This window comes from Chaetodon trifascialis, chromosome 12, assembly GCF_039877785.1.
Source record: "Chaetodon trifascialis isolate fChaTrf1 chromosome 12, fChaTrf1.hap1, whole genome shotgun sequence".
Classification (NCBI taxonomy): Eukaryota; Metazoa; Chordata; class Actinopteri; order Chaetodontiformes; family Chaetodontidae; genus Chaetodon; species Chaetodon trifascialis.
Window position 1 is genome coordinate 7,421,253 of NC_092067.1, and position 20,346 is coordinate 7,441,598.

Consider the following 20,346-nt stretch of genomic DNA (forward strand, 5'->3'; position numbering starts at 1 on the left):
TGGAGTAGATTAACAAGGGGGTGTTTCAGACGTAAAAAGGACCCGTATACCGTCATGTGATTTTTGTTTACTTCCGCCTGAACCTCAGTTGCACGTGTAGTGAAAGGTGAGCCCTCTGTTTTTCCAAAGAGCCCCTCTATTTCCGTGAAACTCACTAGCTAACGTAAGGTGTCCTGAAATAGAAGTTTGGCAGTGGAGTCTGTTGTTCAGCGAAGACAGCGTCCAGAAACACAGTTTAGCTGTCAGCATCGTCTAATTGTTTGCTGAAACAAATACGGTCGTCAGTGCTGATGGTCTATTTGAGACGCGCTCTCTCGGGAGCAGAAGTTTACTTTGTCGTGTATGGGCTGTCGGATGAGACGAGTTTCTTTTCTGAAACGACGTAACCAAGTTGCTCGTTCTGCTTTCGTTCTCACAATTAGTAATCCAGAGCAGCCTCATTATCCATATGGACCATTACTGACATAAATGAGAAACTAGTTCGAGTAGGTGGGAAATATTTATCAGAAATGACAACCAAAAGGATCGATGTGAAAGTAAGACACACAGTTCTCTTTAGAGGACAACAGCAATTGAAGTGGACTACCGGTAACTTAATAGTAATCATGCGTAGTGTTATCAGCACCAGAGTTTGACCGATTCTGGATTTGTAAGGCCGATACCAGTATTGATACCTTAGGGTTAAAAATGTGACGTATTTAATGTAAACAAATAACATAATCAGACGTTTTTAATAAGGATAATTTAAATGCCGTCCTAGATTTGTACTAAATAATACTTCTTGCCTTGTTGGTGCTCTAAACTGTATAATGGTGATTGTGTTTCTAAATCTATGCAAACATGTCTGCCTTTTATGTAATGTCATTTCTTTTTACTTTTCTTTTTATATGTACTAATGTAAGTGTATCTGTGATGAGCTACTGTTGGCTGATGATATCAGCTGACCAATATTGACTGGGACCTAATTAGCATGGAGTGCCAGTTGATAAAATGAAATACAAAAAAATAAGATAATACATTTTGTTAAGTATAACATACCCCCAGAACAGTGGAGGCCGTTACGGCAACATATAACACCTATGGTTCTGGTTTCAGTGTACCTCCAAAGCTGACCTCCATTGACACACAAATGAACATATTTGTCTGAAGTTCATTTTCCAGGTTTGTACTGTAGATAGTGCAAACATGGTAAAATGAGGAAGCTTCAGTTTCCTCTTGTCCCCACATGTCCCCAGCTTCCTGAGTGTTAGCGCAATTGGGGTTTTTTTAAGGTTGTTCATGAAATGACAGAGCACTGAAGGTAATGTAACACCACAACTTGAATTCCAGTTGTTTATCAGCTAATCTGTATCCTCTGTGTTGCAACCCACTATCAGTGTGTGCTACAGGCCATGGCTGCCCATCACTCTGTTAAACCCTTCAGCTCAGAGGAAGTGCAAAGGATTCTACATCATCTGCAGCAGCCCGCAGTCTTCACGAACATGACCCGTGACTGGCCTGTCCTTCACTGGACTGCAGAGCACCTGTCTGGCTGCCTCGGTGACAAGCTCGTCCGATTCAGACTTGGGAGAAAAGAAGAGACAAACAGTAAGAACAGAAGATTAATGAAGATGGATCTGGGTTGAAATAATTCTTGTTTAATAATCACCTGGATTGAACAAGCAGAATGAAAACAGCCGCCTGTGACGCAAAAAGGTCTTATTTATGACACCCACCAAGCGCCCCGAGTGGATTTGTGATCCATTAGTACATGAAAGGTTTCCTCAAACAAACATGATTGAGGAGTCTGTGTTTTTGAATCCAGACTGTCCACTCCACTCTTGGACATTAAAGTGATCAGGCAAAATTGCATTCCTATAGACAATACAATTTTCATTTCCATTCAAAACTTACAACATAATTGATCCATTCCAGTTTGGTAAATTAAAAAGTGTACCTATTTTTGTGTTCCTGATCACATCAGTGCACAGAGCCTCGTATGGCAGCTCTCTGCTTTCACCCAGTTTCCATTGAGTGCATAATTGCATGCAGTCATGTGCAGTTCTTCCTCTGACGTGATGATTTACAGATTGGTCTGCAGTTGTCAGGACATAATGAAGTACTGGAGGCTGTTTAATGATCTGATCTAAAATGCAAAGGAAAAAAACCACGGAGGGTTTTTGTCTTTGAGCATCTGGTGTATTTTGCCCACCATGTGGCTCTTAAACAGCTCCAGTAATGACTCCTCCTGTGATGAATACCAGAGAGCGTGTCCTCTGATAAAAGCTAGCTAATTAGATTTTGAAATCATCTTTTTCAGCTGTTACAGTTGACAGGAGGACATTGCTCATGATGGATTATAAATTACATCACTCAGCCACAGACACACTTTGTTTACTAAAACAAAAGCAAGTAAATGACTACAAATATGATGTATTTTTCCTCATAAAAGTGGGTAAAACTAAGTTTCATGCCTCTGTGATTATGCGTAGCGCTGAGATTATGGGATATGAATTGCCATTCTTTTAGTGTAAATTAGTTGAATTGTTTAGCTGAAACTTTATCACATTTTTCCAGTGATTACTCTCTTTCTTGCTTTATTTTCCTGCTGTCATAGCACCTCTGTTTGAAACCCAGTGTTCCTATGTGGAGGCCACACTGGCACACTTTCTCAGCTGGACCCGGGGCCAGGCCGGGACAGATGTAGGGCCTTTCTTTGACTACCCCAAGTCAGAGTATTGGGCCTATGCTGACTACAAATACATCGCCATGTTGTTTCAAGATCAGCCGTCAATGTTTGAGGTAATTTCTGTGTACATACATTTTGAGAGATCAGCTCAGTTTTATAATCCAAAAATCCACCCGACATGTTTGAACAAGATCTGATTTGACTGATTTAAACATGAACATCGTATTCAGGTGAAGCTGGGTTTTTTTTCATTGTATTATGTTTTAGGTCATTCTGTCAGCATCGGTGGTCAGCTACCAGATGAAACCTGTCAAACTGAAATTTGAAGAAGACAGTTTGATAACTAAAGTCAATCTCAGGCTGTATGAATGAGTTAGAGTAGTAGAGGCTGTTGAATATTGGAGATACAGTACATATGTAAAAGTATGTGGATACCCGAACATTACACTCAGATGTTCTCCGATTCAGCCACAAGAACATGACTGAGATCCAAAACTGATGCTGGGTGATAAGGTCTGTCTCACAGTTGGTGTTCCAGTTCATCCCAGAGGATCCGTTATTTTCCAAGCAATAGAAGAAGAATCGGAGGGACAATCCCCTTTATTAGTCACACAGCTACATACATGCAAATCACACGCCATGCAAATTGGTGAAATTTGTCCTCCGTCTTTAATCTATCCTGGTCGCCTTCCTCCACGGCAGACCAGGAGCGGTGGGCTACCATCCAACCTTTGTCCAACCTTTGTCACCATTGGTCAGGTGGTGATCTTCTTGCATGTTTTTAGTGGGTTTTTTAAAGGAGGATACACCAGGTGGGAGAAACTCCACACAGAAAGGCCCCTTTCCTCAAGCAGCAGGCACTGAAGGCATGGTGGAGGACACGCCCCCGGCACCCACAGCGAGAATCGAACGCTGTGAGGCGACAGTGTTTCCACCGTTCCACCGTGCCACCTATAGTATAGTCGTACAATATAGCCATACTGAGATCAGTGCATTTTTAAAAACAGGTCTACATTTTAAATTATAACTGACCAAATGTCACTCACTGCATTTAAGACTGTTGTCAGACTGTCTGAGAGCAAAGGTTGACGAGACCAAGAGAACAGCAAACGTGCCATCATCACTGATCTCGCATTGAGCTTCAGTCTGTCAGTGACCACCCAGCTCACTGCCAAGCCAGAGCAAATGAGAGAGAAGCCAGAGTCAATCTAAAAGCCAGTTTCAGTGGTGTTTTCATTCTATAAATGTGTCCACAGTCAAGAAATGTTCGAAGTGCCAAGATGTTAATAAACACGTTTAGAAGCCAGCCTCTTAAAGTTTCATTTAAAAAGTATTATTCACATTTGATTACCTTCTAATTTATGGCAGAGAATTTTGGCTTATCAACAAATTAAATATGAAGTGAAAAAAAAGATGAAAGAGCCAAAATATTCCCTTCTAGACGCATTAAAAATTGCTTATTTATATTTTTGCTTTTTTTCCCTTGTTTTGACATTTTCAATTAAAATGTTAAGTTTTTCTAATAATGACTTTATATTAGCTGCTTTTCTTGTCCTCCAGTAGGTAAAGGCATAAAAGTGTCATCCTTTTTCACGCCACTGCCTCCCATTCATTTCATTTTTATCTCAGTGATACATTTTTATTGGGCATCCACCTGCAATTATTACTCGCTGACTTTCATGCCTTTGAGACAGGCAGACATGGGCTTTTTACAGGATAAATGGTGGTGGGAAAAGGGGCTGCCTGAAGGCTAGATTGACCATTCTGTCATTTACAGCTGCCTGCATATATGGTAATGACTTCATTATTCAGGATGCTGGCGTGATTGCTACATCTTTGTGCTCTGACAAGACATGACTGACAGACCAGTTTTCTTTGAAAGATGACAAATACTGCAGCTTGGTTACTCTACGCTGACACCTCCATTGGTCACCTATAATAGGACCTGTCAAAGTAGCTGATGAGGTGGGGGCAAGTTTGTGAGTTGTGACAGTTGCCAAAACGTGAGTCTTGTCTCCATTTCATGTCATTATCACGAACAAAAAGAACAGTGACTTGTAATTTAAAAATCCGGCTTTTATTAATATTTTCATTATTTTGCATTGTTAACTGTAATTTGTGTGTGTTTGTGTGTGTGTATGTGCATGTGTTGCAGGATGTAAAGTGGTCTGAGTTTGGTTTTGAGGGACGCAATGGGAGAGAGAGCACCTTATGGATCGGCACTGAGGGGGCCAACACGCCGTGCCACCTGGACTCGTATGGCTGTAACCTGGTCCTGCAGGTTCAAGGACGGTAAGAGGGATCATAGTGCGTGTCTGCTACTCTATGAGCACCGAAGCGGCCAGGTTACAATCAGCTCTCTGAGAGCTAACTTTGAATAGACTCCCATTCTGATACTGTTATCTACACAACTTAAAACCAAGCATCACACATTTCCAGGCCTCATAGATTTGTGAGCATTGCTTCAAGTCACAACACAAGGTTTAGTTGAACGAAGTACACATCAACACTGAAGCACGAACAAATTGTAATATACTGAAATGCTCAATGCAGAACAAATGGTTTTATGCTGTGCACCGCAGAGGAAGCCCGAACGCTGGTTGAATGCTGGGAGAATGCAAGAGAGCGTTTAGGCCCGTTATCTGATTTCTTGCCATGATCTAATTTCTCACAGTAATCTGTTTTAGTGCTTTGCACTTTTGCTAACAACCCACATTTATGTTTTTTTAAACATTGATTTTCAATTTGGGCAGCAGAATAAAAAGCATGAAGAGAGATGTGCCCACTCAGAGGTGTGCAATAAAAGCACGCCCTGTCAAATCTGTGATGATGAGTTTGTGCATTTAATAGAGCAGATAACTGAGCATAAAGTGGATTCCATACAACCACAGCTGTACATCGCCACAGCGTGGCGGTGGCAGGTTTCTGCCAGTTAACCACCGAGCTCATACGCAACATGAGTGGTGCATAGTTCTGTAACTGCTTACACACAGTGTGATCTGTCCTCTGCCCTCTGGAAGAGACTTAATTTGTCGCAGAGCTCACCAGAGCAGGACGGAAATGGAGGCAGAGGGCGAGGCGCTATATGGGGCACCGCGAATCAAGAAACAAAAGGGAAAAGGTCTTTTTGTATCTTATCTCACTCCTCTGTTCTCCCAGAGAGCAACGGTTTTATCTCACTCCTTGTAATTGGGTCTCAGGCTCTTTTATTTGGTATTGATCTCAAATGGAATGAAAGTCAGCTCGAGCAGATCTTTGACACCACTGAGCCATGACAGTACAACTCTGATGATTGATATGGATACGTTTGTGACAATGGTGGGTCAGATAAACAACACAGAATGGCTGAGTGTGTTTAAACAACACCCGTATCATTCAGGTTTGAGAGAACTGGATTGCTTCACACTGATGGATTTGCAGTCGGCCTTGTCAGCTTTTATCATCTCCCAGAATAAAAAAAGGTCATTTACAATAAGAACATTGTCCTTCCCCTTTTCTTGATCCCCACATTTTGTGTTGTGCTTTGGGTCAATGCAGGCCTAATCTGGCTCCATCACAGCTGAAACAAATATATTTAGTGTGCTCTTCATTTCTAACAAGCCTTTCCCGCTCTTTCAGTCTCAAGTCATATGTAACTGTGATGTTTCCTGTGCATAGGAAGCGTTGGCACCTCTTCCCTCCAGATGACACTGTTAACCTCTACCCAACCAGGATCCCCTACGAGGAGTCCAGTGTGTTCAGCCAGGTGGATGTTCTCCATCCAGACCTGAGGAGGTTCCCTGCATTTCAGGCAGCCAGGCCTCACATCGTCACCCTGCAGCCAGGGCAGGTCAGGATTCTTCATTTCATGACCAGATCATGTGTTTGGACAATGTTATTCAATCCAAATTCAGATATTTACTTTTTATCCTAATGAGGACGTTGTTTATAAGTGAATGATTTAATTTGCATCTCAGCATTAGCTTGTTTGTCAGTTTTAGGTGCAAGTAGATGTGCAGAAACATCTGCTTGGGAAAGGGATCGTTTTTCATTGAGCAGATTGTTTGTCTCTCCTAAAACCTAAATGACGACCAGAGTTTAAACAGTTAGTCAATCGATCGTTTCGTCTGCCGACAGGAAAATAATCAGCGACTGTTTTGATAATGGTGCTCTCTTGTTCCAGCTTCTCAGTTTTGTGGATTTCCTGCTTTTCTTTGTCTTAAGGTGGAAGTAAACTGAAGATCTTAAGATTTTAGCGCACTGGTTCAGCAAAACAGCTGAGGATGTTTGATGATATCACGTTGCTTGTTAGGGGATTACAAAAGGCATTTCTAACATTTTGTACACTAAACAATGAAGTGAGAGAATAATCAGCAAATTAATTGGTTGCAGCCCCCGTGACGAGTATAGCCCAGTGAAATAGTCGCGTTTGAAAACCGCTTTGTACACACCTGAAGGAAGAATAAAAAAATAATCTACAGTCATGACTTGCTCTCAGTCAGACTTTGTGTTGGACTGTGATCCCTGCACCATGCGTCATGCCAGACAGGAGCAGCCTGTAATGTACTTTTACAGCCTTTAGGCAAAACATGTTTACTCTTTTTTTTTTTTTTTCTAATCAAACATTGAACTAAGACATGCCGAACACCTCTTTTGTAAAATCACTTGTGTGTTTAGAGGTTGGAAAACCACCGTGGGTGATTTACTAAAGTTTGATGTTGTGCAATGTTGTAGCACTAGATTTATATGATGAACTGCTTGTGACACACAAGCAATAACCATAAAATATAGCTTTATTGGTCCTTAAGCTCCAAACATGCGAAAGTAGATTCAACGGTGAGATTTATTTGTCACGGCGTCCTCCATAAAAATCTGAAGCAAGGCAACGGTCGTGACTTGTGTTCCAATTAAAATCTGGCCTTGTCAGTTACAGCCTGTCACCTTCAGTAGACCGGAGCTTTTAGATGGAAGGTTAAGTAACATTAAAGTGAGCTGCATCATCACTCTTCATGTCGTGTCAGGAGAAAAGGTAGCAGGGACATGTCTAGGCTCGGCCTGTCCCTCGCTCTGCTTCAGCAGCAGCTGAGTTCACTAAGGTCTTGTGCAATCATTCTCAGAAATCTCCCGCTCAAAGTCTTCTTGGATGTATTTCTTCTACTTTGCCTTGTTTCAAAATCCAGCTGCATTGTTTTGTTCTTCGAGAGTGAAGATGGTGACAAAGCAATTAGCCATCTGTCTCTTCTCACTATCTGCTTGTGCCTGCGCTCCTGTAGCGTGCTAAGTACCCTGCTATCAGCAGCACTAAGACCCAGCTGTGCAGGTCAGGGTTATGGCAGTCATACAGTTGACAGACAATGAACCAAACTCTGAAATGCTCAAACTCATTTGTTTCCCCTGTCTAACCAGCAACTGTTTGGTGTAAGAAGTCATTTTGAGCACTGATGTTCAATCTTGACCATTGGGAACGGCATGTGGTGAAAAAAGTCTTCAGGACAAAGGTCAGCTTTCAGAGCTCTTCAGCTTCTCACAGTCTTCATTTAGTAAATGGAACTGGTTCAGGTGTTATCACATTTTTTTTTAGTCACACAATAATAGTGGTTTCCAGCCCTTAAACTCTTCCAGTCACTGTTTTAGCTGGCTTTGGCTTTGCGTTTAGTGGACTTCTGTGATCAGATTCATTTCATCCTACACTTGGAAATAATCCAGCTGTTGACGCAGAATGGATAGTTTTGGTATCTGCAGCAATCTCCTAGAGGATGGTTTCACCTCTGTAAATCAAACCAAAGCAGGTCATTCCTCTTGTCTTGTCAGACCACAGGCCATGAATGATCAGGACTGCTGAGGTGGTTGCCAATCAATACGGCTTGCCCATTTTAATAGAGTCACTTTATGAATGGATGGATGAACTGCTGTGCAGAAAGCAGTGTATGCTGCCATCTAGTGGATGCTCAGTACAGTTGCGCATTTGCTCGACATTATTACAAAAAGGGAGGGAGTTTGTGATGTCGCTGAGCTGTTAATCCATTTAAGCTTCTGTGGACTGTCTTCTCTGCTCAGGTGCTTTATGTCCCCAGACACTGGTGGCACTACGTGGAGTCAGCGGACCCCATCACTGTCAGCGTCAACTCCTGGATCGAGTTGGTAAGCGTTCCGTAAAGTCTCTTCCTCACCCTGAAGTATTCAGCTCACAAGCTGTAATGATGAAAAGATATTCTGTGATTCTCACGTGGAATTTGATAAGCGTTTGCCCTGAAGAGCTCTTGCTCCAGTTGATCTTAACAGTGTTTAGTGCTCCCAGATGAAGCCCCCTCTCAGCTTTGAGTAATGAACAGGCCTGGCAGTAAAAGATTCCCTGTCATTATGATGAGTGTGCACACGACGAGGAGTGTGTGCAGCATGAAAAACTCCTCGCCACCAGACAAATGTTTATTCAAAGAGCGAGTGCCTCTCTGGCTTTCCCTACAAGGTCACCGGCACCACCAACTGCGCCTGCAGCGCACCTCCACACTGTGTCTGTCATTCAGACTAATTCTCTTGATGCTCGCTCTTATTTGACTTGGCTTTTCGTCTGGCTTTCTGCTCCTGAACAGGAAGTGGATGACATGGCAAGAGTTAGTGAAGCTGTGACCAAGGCTGTTGTCTGCGCCATTAAAAACACACCAAGTGATGACAACACCGACGACTGGCTCAATCCCACCGAGGTAGCGAATGAATACTGCGATATCAATCACTCCATCAGATCAGCAGCTCCCTGATTAATACCTCTCGCTGTTGAATAAAAAACACAATTTGTATTCTTTGTGTAAGATTTATACATTCTTGTCTCACTACTCACCTCTCACTATAAACACAATTCTATCCAGATGGTCTGATGTCAAAATCAGAAAACAAATTTGGTCACTAATCATGTAGTAGCCTAAATAAGGTCTCATCGTGTCTTTCACTTTAAGAGGAATCATATCTTGTTTATATGGTTAGAATGTTTCATAATAATGATAACAACAACGTTCAGATGTGAACATGATGTGTGTGTTTGAGCACATAACTGTTTTTTGGGTGTGCATTGTGCAATATTATTGGTATAAAGTAAAACTTTTGAAGTATGACTTTTTGCCAGACTTCCACAAGCTTGATGAGACTCTGGTCTGCCTGTGATAGATTACTAACCACTGTACCTCCCACACCTTCTCTGTCTGTGTATCAGTAGGCAAAGCCAGGCTGCTTCCACCACTCAGAGGGTATATTTATCCACCCACAGGAGTTCATTTACTGTGCAGTCACAGTCTGAGCTGCTGCATTGAAACACAGATGTTAGGGAGAGACTAAAGCTCCGAGGACGCTTCCTGTAACTAGAAAGAGGGGAGAGGGACTGAACTTAAAACACTGGTACTTTCTCAGTGCTACAGGAGCCAAGCTAGACAGCTGACATGTGAGTTCAGAGAGTTTAAAGTATTCAGGAAAATAAAGTCAGTCGTTTCGCTGTGGTCTTAACAGCTATATGAGTTGCAGTAGCGGTTCTGCAGGACCAGTTCAGTGTAATTTGTCTCAGCTTGTCAGCATGTAAACAGAGACATTAATACAAGATAAAAGAGCAGAGGGTCTCAGAACGTTTAATAACCAGCTGCTGCTGCGAGAGATTATTTTCTGGTGAAATATACCTGTGATTAAACGAGCTCAGTATTTATTTGATTACAGCTTCTTCTTTGAAATTATTCCTATGGCAAGTTTTTGTTTGGAGAAAAATGAGGAAAGTGGTGCAGTCTTCAGTCCCCATGCACCTCGTTTGATCCAGGGTTGGATCTGTGGAGTCAGGGGATGCACTGGCACTTATTGCTTTCTGCAGCAGTGTTTTTAGAAAAACTACTCTGGCTTTGCAAAGTCATACATTTTCACACCCTGTACAGAATACAGGGGGGTTTTTTACCATTAGTTTTAAGTGTAGTTCAAGGCATTTGATGGTTGGTGAAATAAACACATTGCACCCCACTGAAATTCAATGCAGCTGTTTCCTCCTAGAAACTCTGGGGCTTTAAATATGCGTGTGTGAGAGAACGATATTGACACTTTCTTCAAAGGCCCAATGTTGGATTGAAACCTCCAAATCAAACAATGCCTCATGCAGTAAACATTACCTGCATCGTGCGTTCAGTCAGTGTATTTTAGGACATGGCAGGTGGCGTTTGGGGACCTCTGGCCAACAGTTTGTGTTTGTGTGTCTGCAGGAAGGCGTGCCATCCCATCATGAGAACATGCAGTGTGTGAATCTGGCAGTGAGAGCTTCTGCTCGCAGACAGAGGGCCCTCTGCCACAGCAGACTGACCCAGGACCAGAGAGACACCCGTCCAGTCAAGCGGGACTCCAGGGGACAAATCAGGACGAGCAGTGATTTGGTCGGCGGTTCTGTGCCCTTCAGTGTTCCCTTTGGACCGCATCTCACCGCTGTGCGCTGTCAGCAAGAGGACTCGCCAGAAACGAGGGGCGTGATGACAGAAGGACCGGAGGTCAGCTCAGATGCAGCACCGAGAACCGAGCTTGCATCTGCAGCCAGACTCCACCGGGGAAGATATGAATGTAGCCCACCATGTGACTGTGCAGATGGGATGTCAGAGGACTGTAAAGAGGGCTATGAGGAACCAGTACACACAAGGATAACCACTAATGACCTGTTGGACTGCCTGGTGCATCCTGATGTCATCGCCCATGTCACTAAGCTTTTAGTGGAAAGGCACACAGGGAGTCACAGGGCAACGACACCATCATAGCTTTAATACTGACCGGCCATAAACAATATATAATAAGCCCAAAGAGGAAGAAAAGCTAATGGTCCTCGTCTCAGGGCTGTTTTTCGGGCACTTGATCTGAAAATATCAGGACTCTTGTAACTAAACTACTGGAGTGTGCAGTGATAGAGAGCTGTGAAAAGAAAACAAAAGATGTTTGGCTGCAGAAATCCATCCTCCGAGGTACCGCTAATGCTTTGGTGTCAGTAAGAAGCGCGAGAGGAAAGATGAAGAGTTTCACCAAGCTTTTCTTTGGACTCTCATCTGTCAAGGGCCTCCTGGGACTAGTCCCGGATGTAAGAAGTCACAACTAAAACTAATCAGAATGTGATGAGTGATGCCATCGAGTGGCTCTACCATTTCCTTGTTTTGCTGTCTTGCACATTCTAATCCTGTTTGGTTCCTTCAGAGCAAGAAAAATGACCACTTAAATCAATTTGGTATGGTAATAAGCCACATCATTCAAGGTAATATTCCTGAAATGTGAACATTTGTTTTCCGCGTAATGTTTCCCTGTCTTTTGCTAATGAAAGTTGTCATTGAACAACCACAGAAGGCTGGCTGTAATGGTTTGGTGACAGATGAAAGCTGTGATGATGAATGAAATGTTTGTTTGAAAGCAGTCTGCCGCCACCGGTCACACATCTCTGAGCAAGGAATAACACATCCAATCTTTCCTCTAACTTTGTTTGCTAGATTTGATGTTCTCACTTCACAGTTTTAACATGAAAATAGGCAGATTTTCGCAGTTTCAGCCTAACATGTTGTGGTAAAAAATAGGTTTGGTTATTGAAATTGACAAAAACTGACAACAATGCACATTTTAATCTGTAATTTTCAAATGGCACAAAAACAAGTTTCAGGTTCACAACTGTCTTTTTTACAGAACTTCATAGGGAGCAGCATCACTTACACTTTCCCTGTATAAAAAAAAGAATTTCATGACTTTAAAGGATCAAACTGTTGGCTTTGCGTGTTACAGTACTGGTGACTATTTCTCAAAGTTTTTAGATGTATTTTTCACCTGCTAGCCGGTGACTCACTTCAATTTGTAGGCTTGAACCTTTTCTGGAAGAGACAATCCCTCACCCTGAACTCTCCCTTATCTGTTTCCTTGATCATTTGGTGCGTTCAAGGATGCGGCCACGTCTGGCATTTTGCAATGACGAGCTTTGTTTTCAGGAAATGAAGTCCAGATGACAAATGATGGGGAAACCTTCTCAAAGAAGAAATATGAATTTGGTTGTTTCTGTGCTATGAAGGTTTGTTGTAGTTCATTGAGCTTAAACATATAATAGACGTCAGAGACTGAGTGACTGAGTGCTTCCTTCATGGCGGGACATCCTTCATGGTGTGCTTTGAAAAATGCTAACATTATCCGCTCAACTTTCAATTGATGGCGTATAACGTGCATAACCAGCAGTAGCTTTGGTTCTTCAGTATCACCATTATCGGCACACAATGTAAACAACGTGTCTCTAACATGTTCTGTAAATAGCAGAGTCACTTAAAGACTATAATGCAGCTAAGAGTTAATATATACAGCATATACTATTTGACATTCATTTGAAATAACACAGTTGATCACAATGAGGGATATCACAGCATTCAGCCTCTTCTAAACACCATGTATTCAGGAAATACTCTCCTGTTCACTGGTTAGTTTTGTGGTGACTGGAGTGTTAAAAAGGTTTAACAGAATATATTAAATGACATGATAAACCAATACTGTACTTCTAACTCACAAGAAAGGCCCAATGATCACACCTTAGTCACATCATCACAAGAACAGTGCCATAAACTATAAAACAGGAAGTGACATCAAACAGGGTGCCTTCTCATAACTCATCCATCTGACTCATTCAACTGTTGTAGGTAAATCAAATCCGCTACAGCGAAGAAGACGGAGCACGCCACGTGGCACAGTTACAGTCTGGTGCTGCCCCCCGTTTTCTTCAGGTATATGTCATTAGCTTTTTTCTTCAGGTCCTCGTGGTCGTCTTCCTCCTCCACTGCATCCTTTGCGTAAAGCTTTTCCAGCTCCACTGGGTCAACATAGGTGTAGAAGTAAGCCATGATGGAGAAGATGATGCAGACGCCCAACAGCAGGCAGGCAAACAGCAGGAACTCCGTCCACTGGGAGAACAAATACTGATTAGTGTGTGATTGAAGAAGGGAATAAAGAAACCTTTATTGTCTCACACACACACACACACACACACACACACACACACACACACACACACACACACACACACACACACGCCATGCTTGGTGAAATTTCCTCCCCGCTTTTGACCCATCCTGGTAGTCGTTCCTCCGCGGCAGTGGTGGGTGGGCTGCCATCTGACCGGCGCCTGGGGTCCCAGTTTCCTTTTTCGTCACCATTGGTCAGGTGGTGATCTTCACACATTTTTTTTAGAGGGGGGGTTTCATTTTATGGAGGATCCCCCAGGTGAACACAGGGAGAACATGCTGTTCATGGTGCTCAACAGCAGTGAACGTACTGAACGTACTGTATTACTGTCTGATGAACGATACTGTGAACTCGCTCATTCTGGTCTCTGTGAACGGCACGCTCTCTCAGTTTAACTTCGTTCAGTAGGGCGCCAGATTTCTATACAGCCTTCCAGGCAAAAACCTGGCTAAAATACACCTTAAACAGGCCTTAATATGTAGCGGAAAAAACACCCAGTCTGGCAACACCAGCCACCAGTGTCGCACCACCACATGCATCATCAAAACAAAAAGCAGCATGGAGGGGACAAAGCAGCAAGGCGGCGTCGTATGATCATTTAAACGAGTTTTATGACAAGGTCGGTCAGGATGGGAAAAATCCTTAGTTAACTATGAACTGAACTAGTTCATTTTAAAATTTGCCAACTGAACTTTGAACTAGTTCATGTAGAAAGTGAACTTTCCCAACACGGTGTACAACTTCGTACCTGGGCCAGTCCCGCGCCCTCTGCCACGATCAGCACTATCACATTTCCAAAGGCGACCGTGAGCAGCCAGCCGCCCTGCAGGACTGACTTCATGTTGGCTGGAGCCTGGAGGGAGGAGAGAGAGATCCACAGTAAATAAAGAAAGGAGAGAACACACAAGCTTACACAAATATTTAAAGGTTCCATGAAGTGGGATCGTTACTTCCTGATCCTAAAAACGGGTGAGCGTGGGACAAACTGTTGCTTTAACAGAGCAGGCAGAAAGGCTGGAAAGTGTCTGTGTCGAATTTTTAATGGTTGGGACTAAAGCCTGAGGTCACAGCTGAAGATGTGCTGTTTGTAAATTCATTTCCTGAGACATCCAGGTTCTAAACTGTGAAAAAGTTTGATAAAATCGTTAAGATGTGCTGGTGGCAGGTGGTTTGACAGGGGGGGTCAAGGAGGCCATCTGTGGAGCAGCCCTCACAAAACAGAAGAGGAGGTTTGAGACACCACCTGCCCCCAGCTTTCAACGCCGTTGAACACGTTTTTTGTTGTTGTTGTTGTTGTTAATCCATTGTAACAACCTAGATGACAGTCAGATTGAATGTAGGCGCTCAGGCATTCATAAAATCCTTTCCAAGAGGAATGCTGGAAATACAGACTCACCTGATGGAAGACAATCTTCTGTATCTCTTTTTTTCATGCATTATCAAGAAGACTGTTTTCCATCTGGTGAATTTGTCTTTCCTGCATCAGGTAATCCATCCTGGATCAAGACTACAGTAGAAATACTCAAAAACTCAAGCTGATACCAATTGCAAAGGTTTTCAGTGGAGTATTAGGAGTACAAAGGACGCAGAGTTACTGCTCAGTTGATAGTGTGTATCATGACGAACCTGCGAGTAGGAGAACTCCAGGCCTGTGATGGAGAACAGGACCTCTCCACAAGTCATCAGGGCGTACTGTGGGATCTGCCAGGCAATGTGCACGTTGTTGGCTTTCACATCCTCCATCTTGTGAGGCACAATGTTACCTGATTCCTGACACACACACACACACACACACACACACACACACAGGGTTCTGTCGTGCTGTCTAACTGTTAAGATCTCATATAAACTTGTATGGGAAGCATCCTGACCTCCATGAGTATGACAGTGTAGGAGGCTCCGAAGTCCAGCAGGCCCAGATCAAGATTGGAGCATTTCTTTGACTGCAAGCTGCAGCTGACGTCTGGGTATCTACCCAGAGAGAACGAAAAACACATAATATGATTCAACAAGCTTTCTACAAGTCTGACATCAGACATCATGTTTTATTCATCAATCATTGTTAATTTAGTTTAGGCTAAACTGAAGAGAAGTTAATTATGTTCTTCTCATTTTCTGCATGAACAACGTGAGGCAAAGCACTGATCCCGTTGTTAAACGGGAAAGAAGTAAAGGAAGAACTAGAACATCCACGTCCAGAGAAAACCTTAAAATAACTAATCGCCTAAGCAGATATGTTACATAGACATTAATCTGGAGCTGTGTTTGCATCCACCTGATGACAGCCCGGTGCTACTCACTCTGCCCGATCCACAGGTCGGGTAGGAGACATGTCATCTGACGGCACAAAGAAAGCCGTATCTCCAACAGTCAGATCTATGGTTTCTGGTAGTGTGTTGAAGAACCTGTTAAAGCAGAAGAACTCATGAGCAGATATAAATGAGTTCGTTAAGTTGACCTTGATTTTTACAGCAGTATGAGATGAATCTTTAAATGTTAAAAAAAAAAGAAAAGACTTTGTCAGTATAAAAGATGAGTTGTAACCTCAGAGATTAAACATATTCTACCTCAGGAAAGGATCTCCAGTTTGATTTTTCATTATGTTGTCTTCCACCTGGATGATTAAAAAAACATACATCCATGTCAAGGTAGTTTCTATCAGTGACATCAATTTTTAATCTCTGCTTAACTCATGCGTGCTGCTCTTTGAATTTGGGAGTACAGTTCATGCAATATATTGTGACTTTACAGTCTTTTACAAGTTTCCCCAGAGGTCAGCGCTCACCATGAGCACACAGTGTTTCTTTAAAGGCTGCTTTTTGTTGGTTCAGCCTCTTACTATGTGTGATGAGGTTATTTCACATGACGGATTTCTGTGTCAGTGTTTGTCAGTTTTTTACTCACTAGTTTTAAGTGGGTGGGATCAGCTATGAAAAGGTCAGGAAAGGTGAATTTTTGTGCACCAATCAGGATTTAGCACATTTTAAATCAAAATGTGATGACAGTTGTGGGGCCAGAAAGGCTGTCAATCAAGTGTTAAGTAGTGTTAACAGTATATCAAAGCTAAGGTAAAAAAGACCTGAAATCTAATTGTGGACAAATAGTTTGCTAAATTATCTAAAAAATGCAATGTGGTTGACATTTAACACTTTGTAATATGCTATATCATCCAGAAAACATGAATTAGTTAAATAATGTGTGCTTAAACTCATACTGCCTCAATATGTAAACATCAAATGTGGAATAATTTATTTATTTTTTTTTTTCCCCACCCATTCCCACCCAGAATAAAAACGTAATGGAACAGTAACACAAATTCACCTCATGCAACAAGCTAACCTTTAGCACCTTAATGTTAGAATTAAGCTGGATTTTAATTAACGCTAATGTTAAAATGAAAATGTTAATGATCTTATAATAGACTGAAGATGAAGTAATATCTTCATCGGCTCTCACAAGTTTGCACTGGATGCCACTAGTTTCAGTGAATAAGATGAGACTGTAGGCCTTCTCTTGGTTAACCAGGTGGTAACACTCGGACGTTGTTCCATTCGAGGTGACACCAATCGTCAGCACCTTGCTGGGCGCCTCCAGTGGAACCATCTTATATTCAGGAGGGTCCTGACAGAGAAACCACGGGGTTAATGTTCACTTTCTTTCCAAAATCTTTACTGTTCAAAAAACTCTCTAATATACAGTCCATCACTCAGTGTTAGTAGACAGATGTTCTTATCTCTTTTAAGTTGTTCCCAAACCTTTTCAGCTTGAGACCCACAAGGGAAAACTGGTGTCTCCCCGAGACACACACAAAAAAATGGATTTCAAAAAATCCATCCTGAATTGCCCTGACATCTACAGTTACAATCCTGGTCACAACCGACCATGACGGTAAGACAGAAACACATTAAAGCTCCTCCTCTGCATTTTGGAGAACAGCTGGAGGCTCAGACAGTTGGTCTGTAAACACAAGTTTAGCTAAGTGGGTTCATTAACATGTAAACTCAGTCTGTTGAGAGAAGGGTTTATCGGCACACCTTCTCTCCTTTGTGTGCTGCTGACTGCTGTGCATGTTTTTGTGCTGTGGTTCAGTGAATGCTGACAGTGTGACAGTATCCCTCTGATCTTACGCGAATTAGTCGGTCGCTGTTTATTCTCCACATATTTTATATATTATATTAGAAATCTTCTGTAAATGTTTTGTAACTTCTCTGCACTGATGGCTGCACTCTTGTAAAAATGAATGTTTAATCCCAGTGAGGCATTCTGGTTAAATTAAGCTGATATTATTGAACGCAGGGGCTGATAACCTCTGCACAGGTCAGCACTCTCTCACAGTCAGAATTTCGAGTCAACAATCCTGACTTGTTTTTGAAATGCAAAAGAAGATGGAAAAACCCAGTAAACATATGAATTTGAGGAAATCCTGGTGACTGAGAACTCTGGACACTGAAGAGTATGAAAGGTTGTTTTCCCCTCCTCTCGTCTTTTCACCTTAAGGTACTGGATCGGCTCTGGAAAGGGGTTGTTGCTGGGGAACTTCAGATTGACATTACCTCCTGCCAGGTTAAAGACCTGCAGGAGACAGTTCCCTGCAGGGGCAGGATCCACCACCGTTTTCTAGAAAACAGAGAAGGAAATTAGAGCCTGAACAATATACATAGTATTTTCAAGAAATGACTATTGCATTATAAAGGCTTATATGCTACTTTGCATAAACCATGAAGTTTCCATTAAAACCTGCAAGTTGCTCACATGATTTCAAATGTGCCTCCGGCCACAACCCTCCTGAAGATGATTCTATTTTTAGCTGCTATCTTTTACAATATGAGGACATCATAAAAAAATAAATAACAGTTTGCACAATAAAACTAAAAGTAAGGACAGCTCAATGTTTTCGTGACATTTTAGTCAGTGCTGTTCTCTTCCAGGACTGGTTTCATTAAAGTATTCCAGGTTTTCCAGGATGCCGGACAACCAGTAATCCCATGCGTGCAGGCGAGTAAGGGTTTCGTAAGCATCTCTAATAAGACACAGGATGGTCATGATTGCTGCTCATACGTACCACAACGTTCAGCTCCACCACTGTGGCTGCTCCAAATGCCAGCGCGGCAAAAATCATCCCTGTGGCCATTTTCCTGAGAGGCCTGAAGGACAGACAGTCGATAATTTTACACACCTTGCATTCTTGTAAGCCCGGTGTGTGTTTACTGCTCTGAAAGTCAAGCTTTATCACAGAAAGGTGATCAGTGTCCTCACTGCCTGATAAGAGACCGTATCATCACTTGCTTTGACGTAATGCCATCTGTTGTGTCCTTTACGACCTGAGCTCTGTTCTAAAAAGCATTAATAAAATCAGTAACTAAAGAGCTCTGTGCTATTTGTGCGTGTGAACCCAGCTGACACCACATTTGTACTTTTGGAAGTACAACACTGATTGCCAAAAAGTTGGAACGCTGTGTAAAGCACATATAAAACAGAATATGGTCGTTTACCATTTACCTCACTAAATATATGCTTATTCAAGCATCCCGGGAAGGCTCAGTCATTCACAAGCAAGGATGGAGTGAGGTTCACCACTTTGTGAACACATGATTTTATAAAGAACATTACTACATGGACTCAGGAACGCTCTTCGGAATTTCCCCTCGAGGGACGAATACGAATTTTGAATTGAATTGAATTCGAAAAACAGTTGTTGGTAAACAACTGTTTTTCTACTGAGGCGTATTTGTGGGACATAAATGTGAGGTCACATGGGTCGTTTTCCCAGTTTAAGAGACTTCTTAGCGCTTATTTCTGCGATAAAGATTGTAGTATACAAAACAACAGCCATCTACTCACGTGACGTTGATTCTACAAAGGCCAACGAGCGGATATATGATGAGGTCAAAGATGGGCACAAAGAGAAGAATCAGCAGAGCGTTCATCATCTAGACAGCAGGGAGGGGAAAAACGCACCTTTAATTGACTCTATAAAAGCTCACTATCACTATAAAAACTCATAAAATCATAAAGGTTAGAGTTATACATGAATTGAGACACCGGTTCTGATTTCATATCACCAGTAAAGTGGCAGTAATATGGCAGTGTTTCAGCAAGCTGTAAAAGCATTTTCATGAGAATGATAGCATCATTTGTCACGTCAAACATGAGACATCTTTACTGCTTTACTAGAGACATGCTGATGTGGCATACTGGTGTTTGTTTTCATTTGTGTGGTTTTCACATACAAAGTACATCTTCCCAGATGGCTGAAAATCTATATCTAACATACACAGTGTTCTGCAGGTACTAGATACAGCTAACAAGTCTCAAGGTCACTAATTGGCCTTTTGCTGAGCTCTTCCCCCTTAGTTACTGTTCTTGCACTGCATATGTGTAGTTTACAAAGCTAACCATGGCAGATTTACCAAACGGAATTCATCGGCGAGATAATTATGCTAATACTATCTGCAGAAATTAGCTGAAAAAGTTTGGTTGCTTAAATGTAAACTTCCCTGAATCCAGTGCAAAGCAGGACAGAGCTGCTAATGTTACCGTAAACTCTGACAGCATCCAGAACCTTTTCCACACAATGGGGAAAACAGTGAATACACCGTACAGGAGAAAGCTAGCTAGCAGGACATGCAAACAAATGCCGCTTACATTAGATCTGACAAAAACACTGTTAATAAATAAATAAATAAGGTTTGTGAATATCAATCTTTTTACAGATTCATGCA

The 20,346-nt window shown here is 42.2% G+C and overlaps 2 protein-coding genes across 2 annotated transcripts in view; one reads left to right on the forward strand and one right to left on the reverse strand.

Annotated features, from left to right (window-relative positions):
• On the forward strand, positions 1-12,423 carry hspbap1 (hspb associated protein 1). The gene is made up of 8 exons (XM_070976296.1): positions 1-106; positions 1,377-1,587; positions 2,597-2,781; positions 4,824-4,960; positions 6,326-6,497; positions 8,705-8,788; positions 9,238-9,348; positions 10,870-12,423. Exons 2-8 carry the CDS (start codon positions 1,392-1,394, stop codon positions 11,407-11,409), a joined length of 1,425 nt encoding a protein of 474 aa, XP_070832397.1. The 5' UTR covers positions 1-106; positions 1,377-1,391; the 3' UTR covers positions 11,410-12,423.
• Positions 12,235-20,346, reverse strand: part of slc15a2 (solute carrier family 15 member 2) — a 17,079-nt gene continuing 8,967 nt past the window's right edge. Inside the window, exons 13-22 of the mRNA XM_070976294.1 lie at positions 19,466-19,554; positions 18,687-18,768; positions 18,116-18,241; positions 17,081-17,245; positions 16,192-16,238; positions 15,925-16,029; positions 15,496-15,595; positions 15,251-15,394; positions 14,373-14,477; positions 12,235-13,563 (exon numbers count right to left, since the gene is read on the reverse strand). Of these exons, the coding sequence (XP_070832395.1) occupies positions 13,354-13,563; positions 14,373-14,477; positions 15,251-15,394; positions 15,496-15,595; positions 15,925-16,029; positions 16,192-16,238; positions 17,081-17,245; positions 18,116-18,241; positions 18,687-18,768; positions 19,466-19,554 (1,173 nt within the window). The 3' untranslated portion in view covers positions 12,235-13,353. The remainder of the gene's footprint in view (positions 13,564-14,372; positions 14,478-15,250; positions 15,395-15,495; positions 15,596-15,924; positions 16,030-16,191; positions 16,239-17,080; positions 17,246-18,115; positions 18,242-18,686; positions 18,769-19,465; positions 19,555-20,346) is intronic.

Coding starts and splice junctions, on each gene's coding strand:
- hspbap1 (XM_070976296.1), top strand. CDS start 1,392: ATGGCTGCCCATCACTCTGTTAAACCCTTCAGCTCAGAGGAAGTGCAA. Junction 6,498..8,704: donor TCACCCTGCAGCCAGGGCAG/GTCAGGATTCTT, acceptor TTCTCTGCTCAG/GTGCTTTATGTCCCCAGACA. Junction 8,789..9,237: donor TCAACTCCTGGATCGAGTTG/GTAAGCGTTCCG, acceptor GCTCCTGAACAG/GAAGTGGATGACATGGCAAG.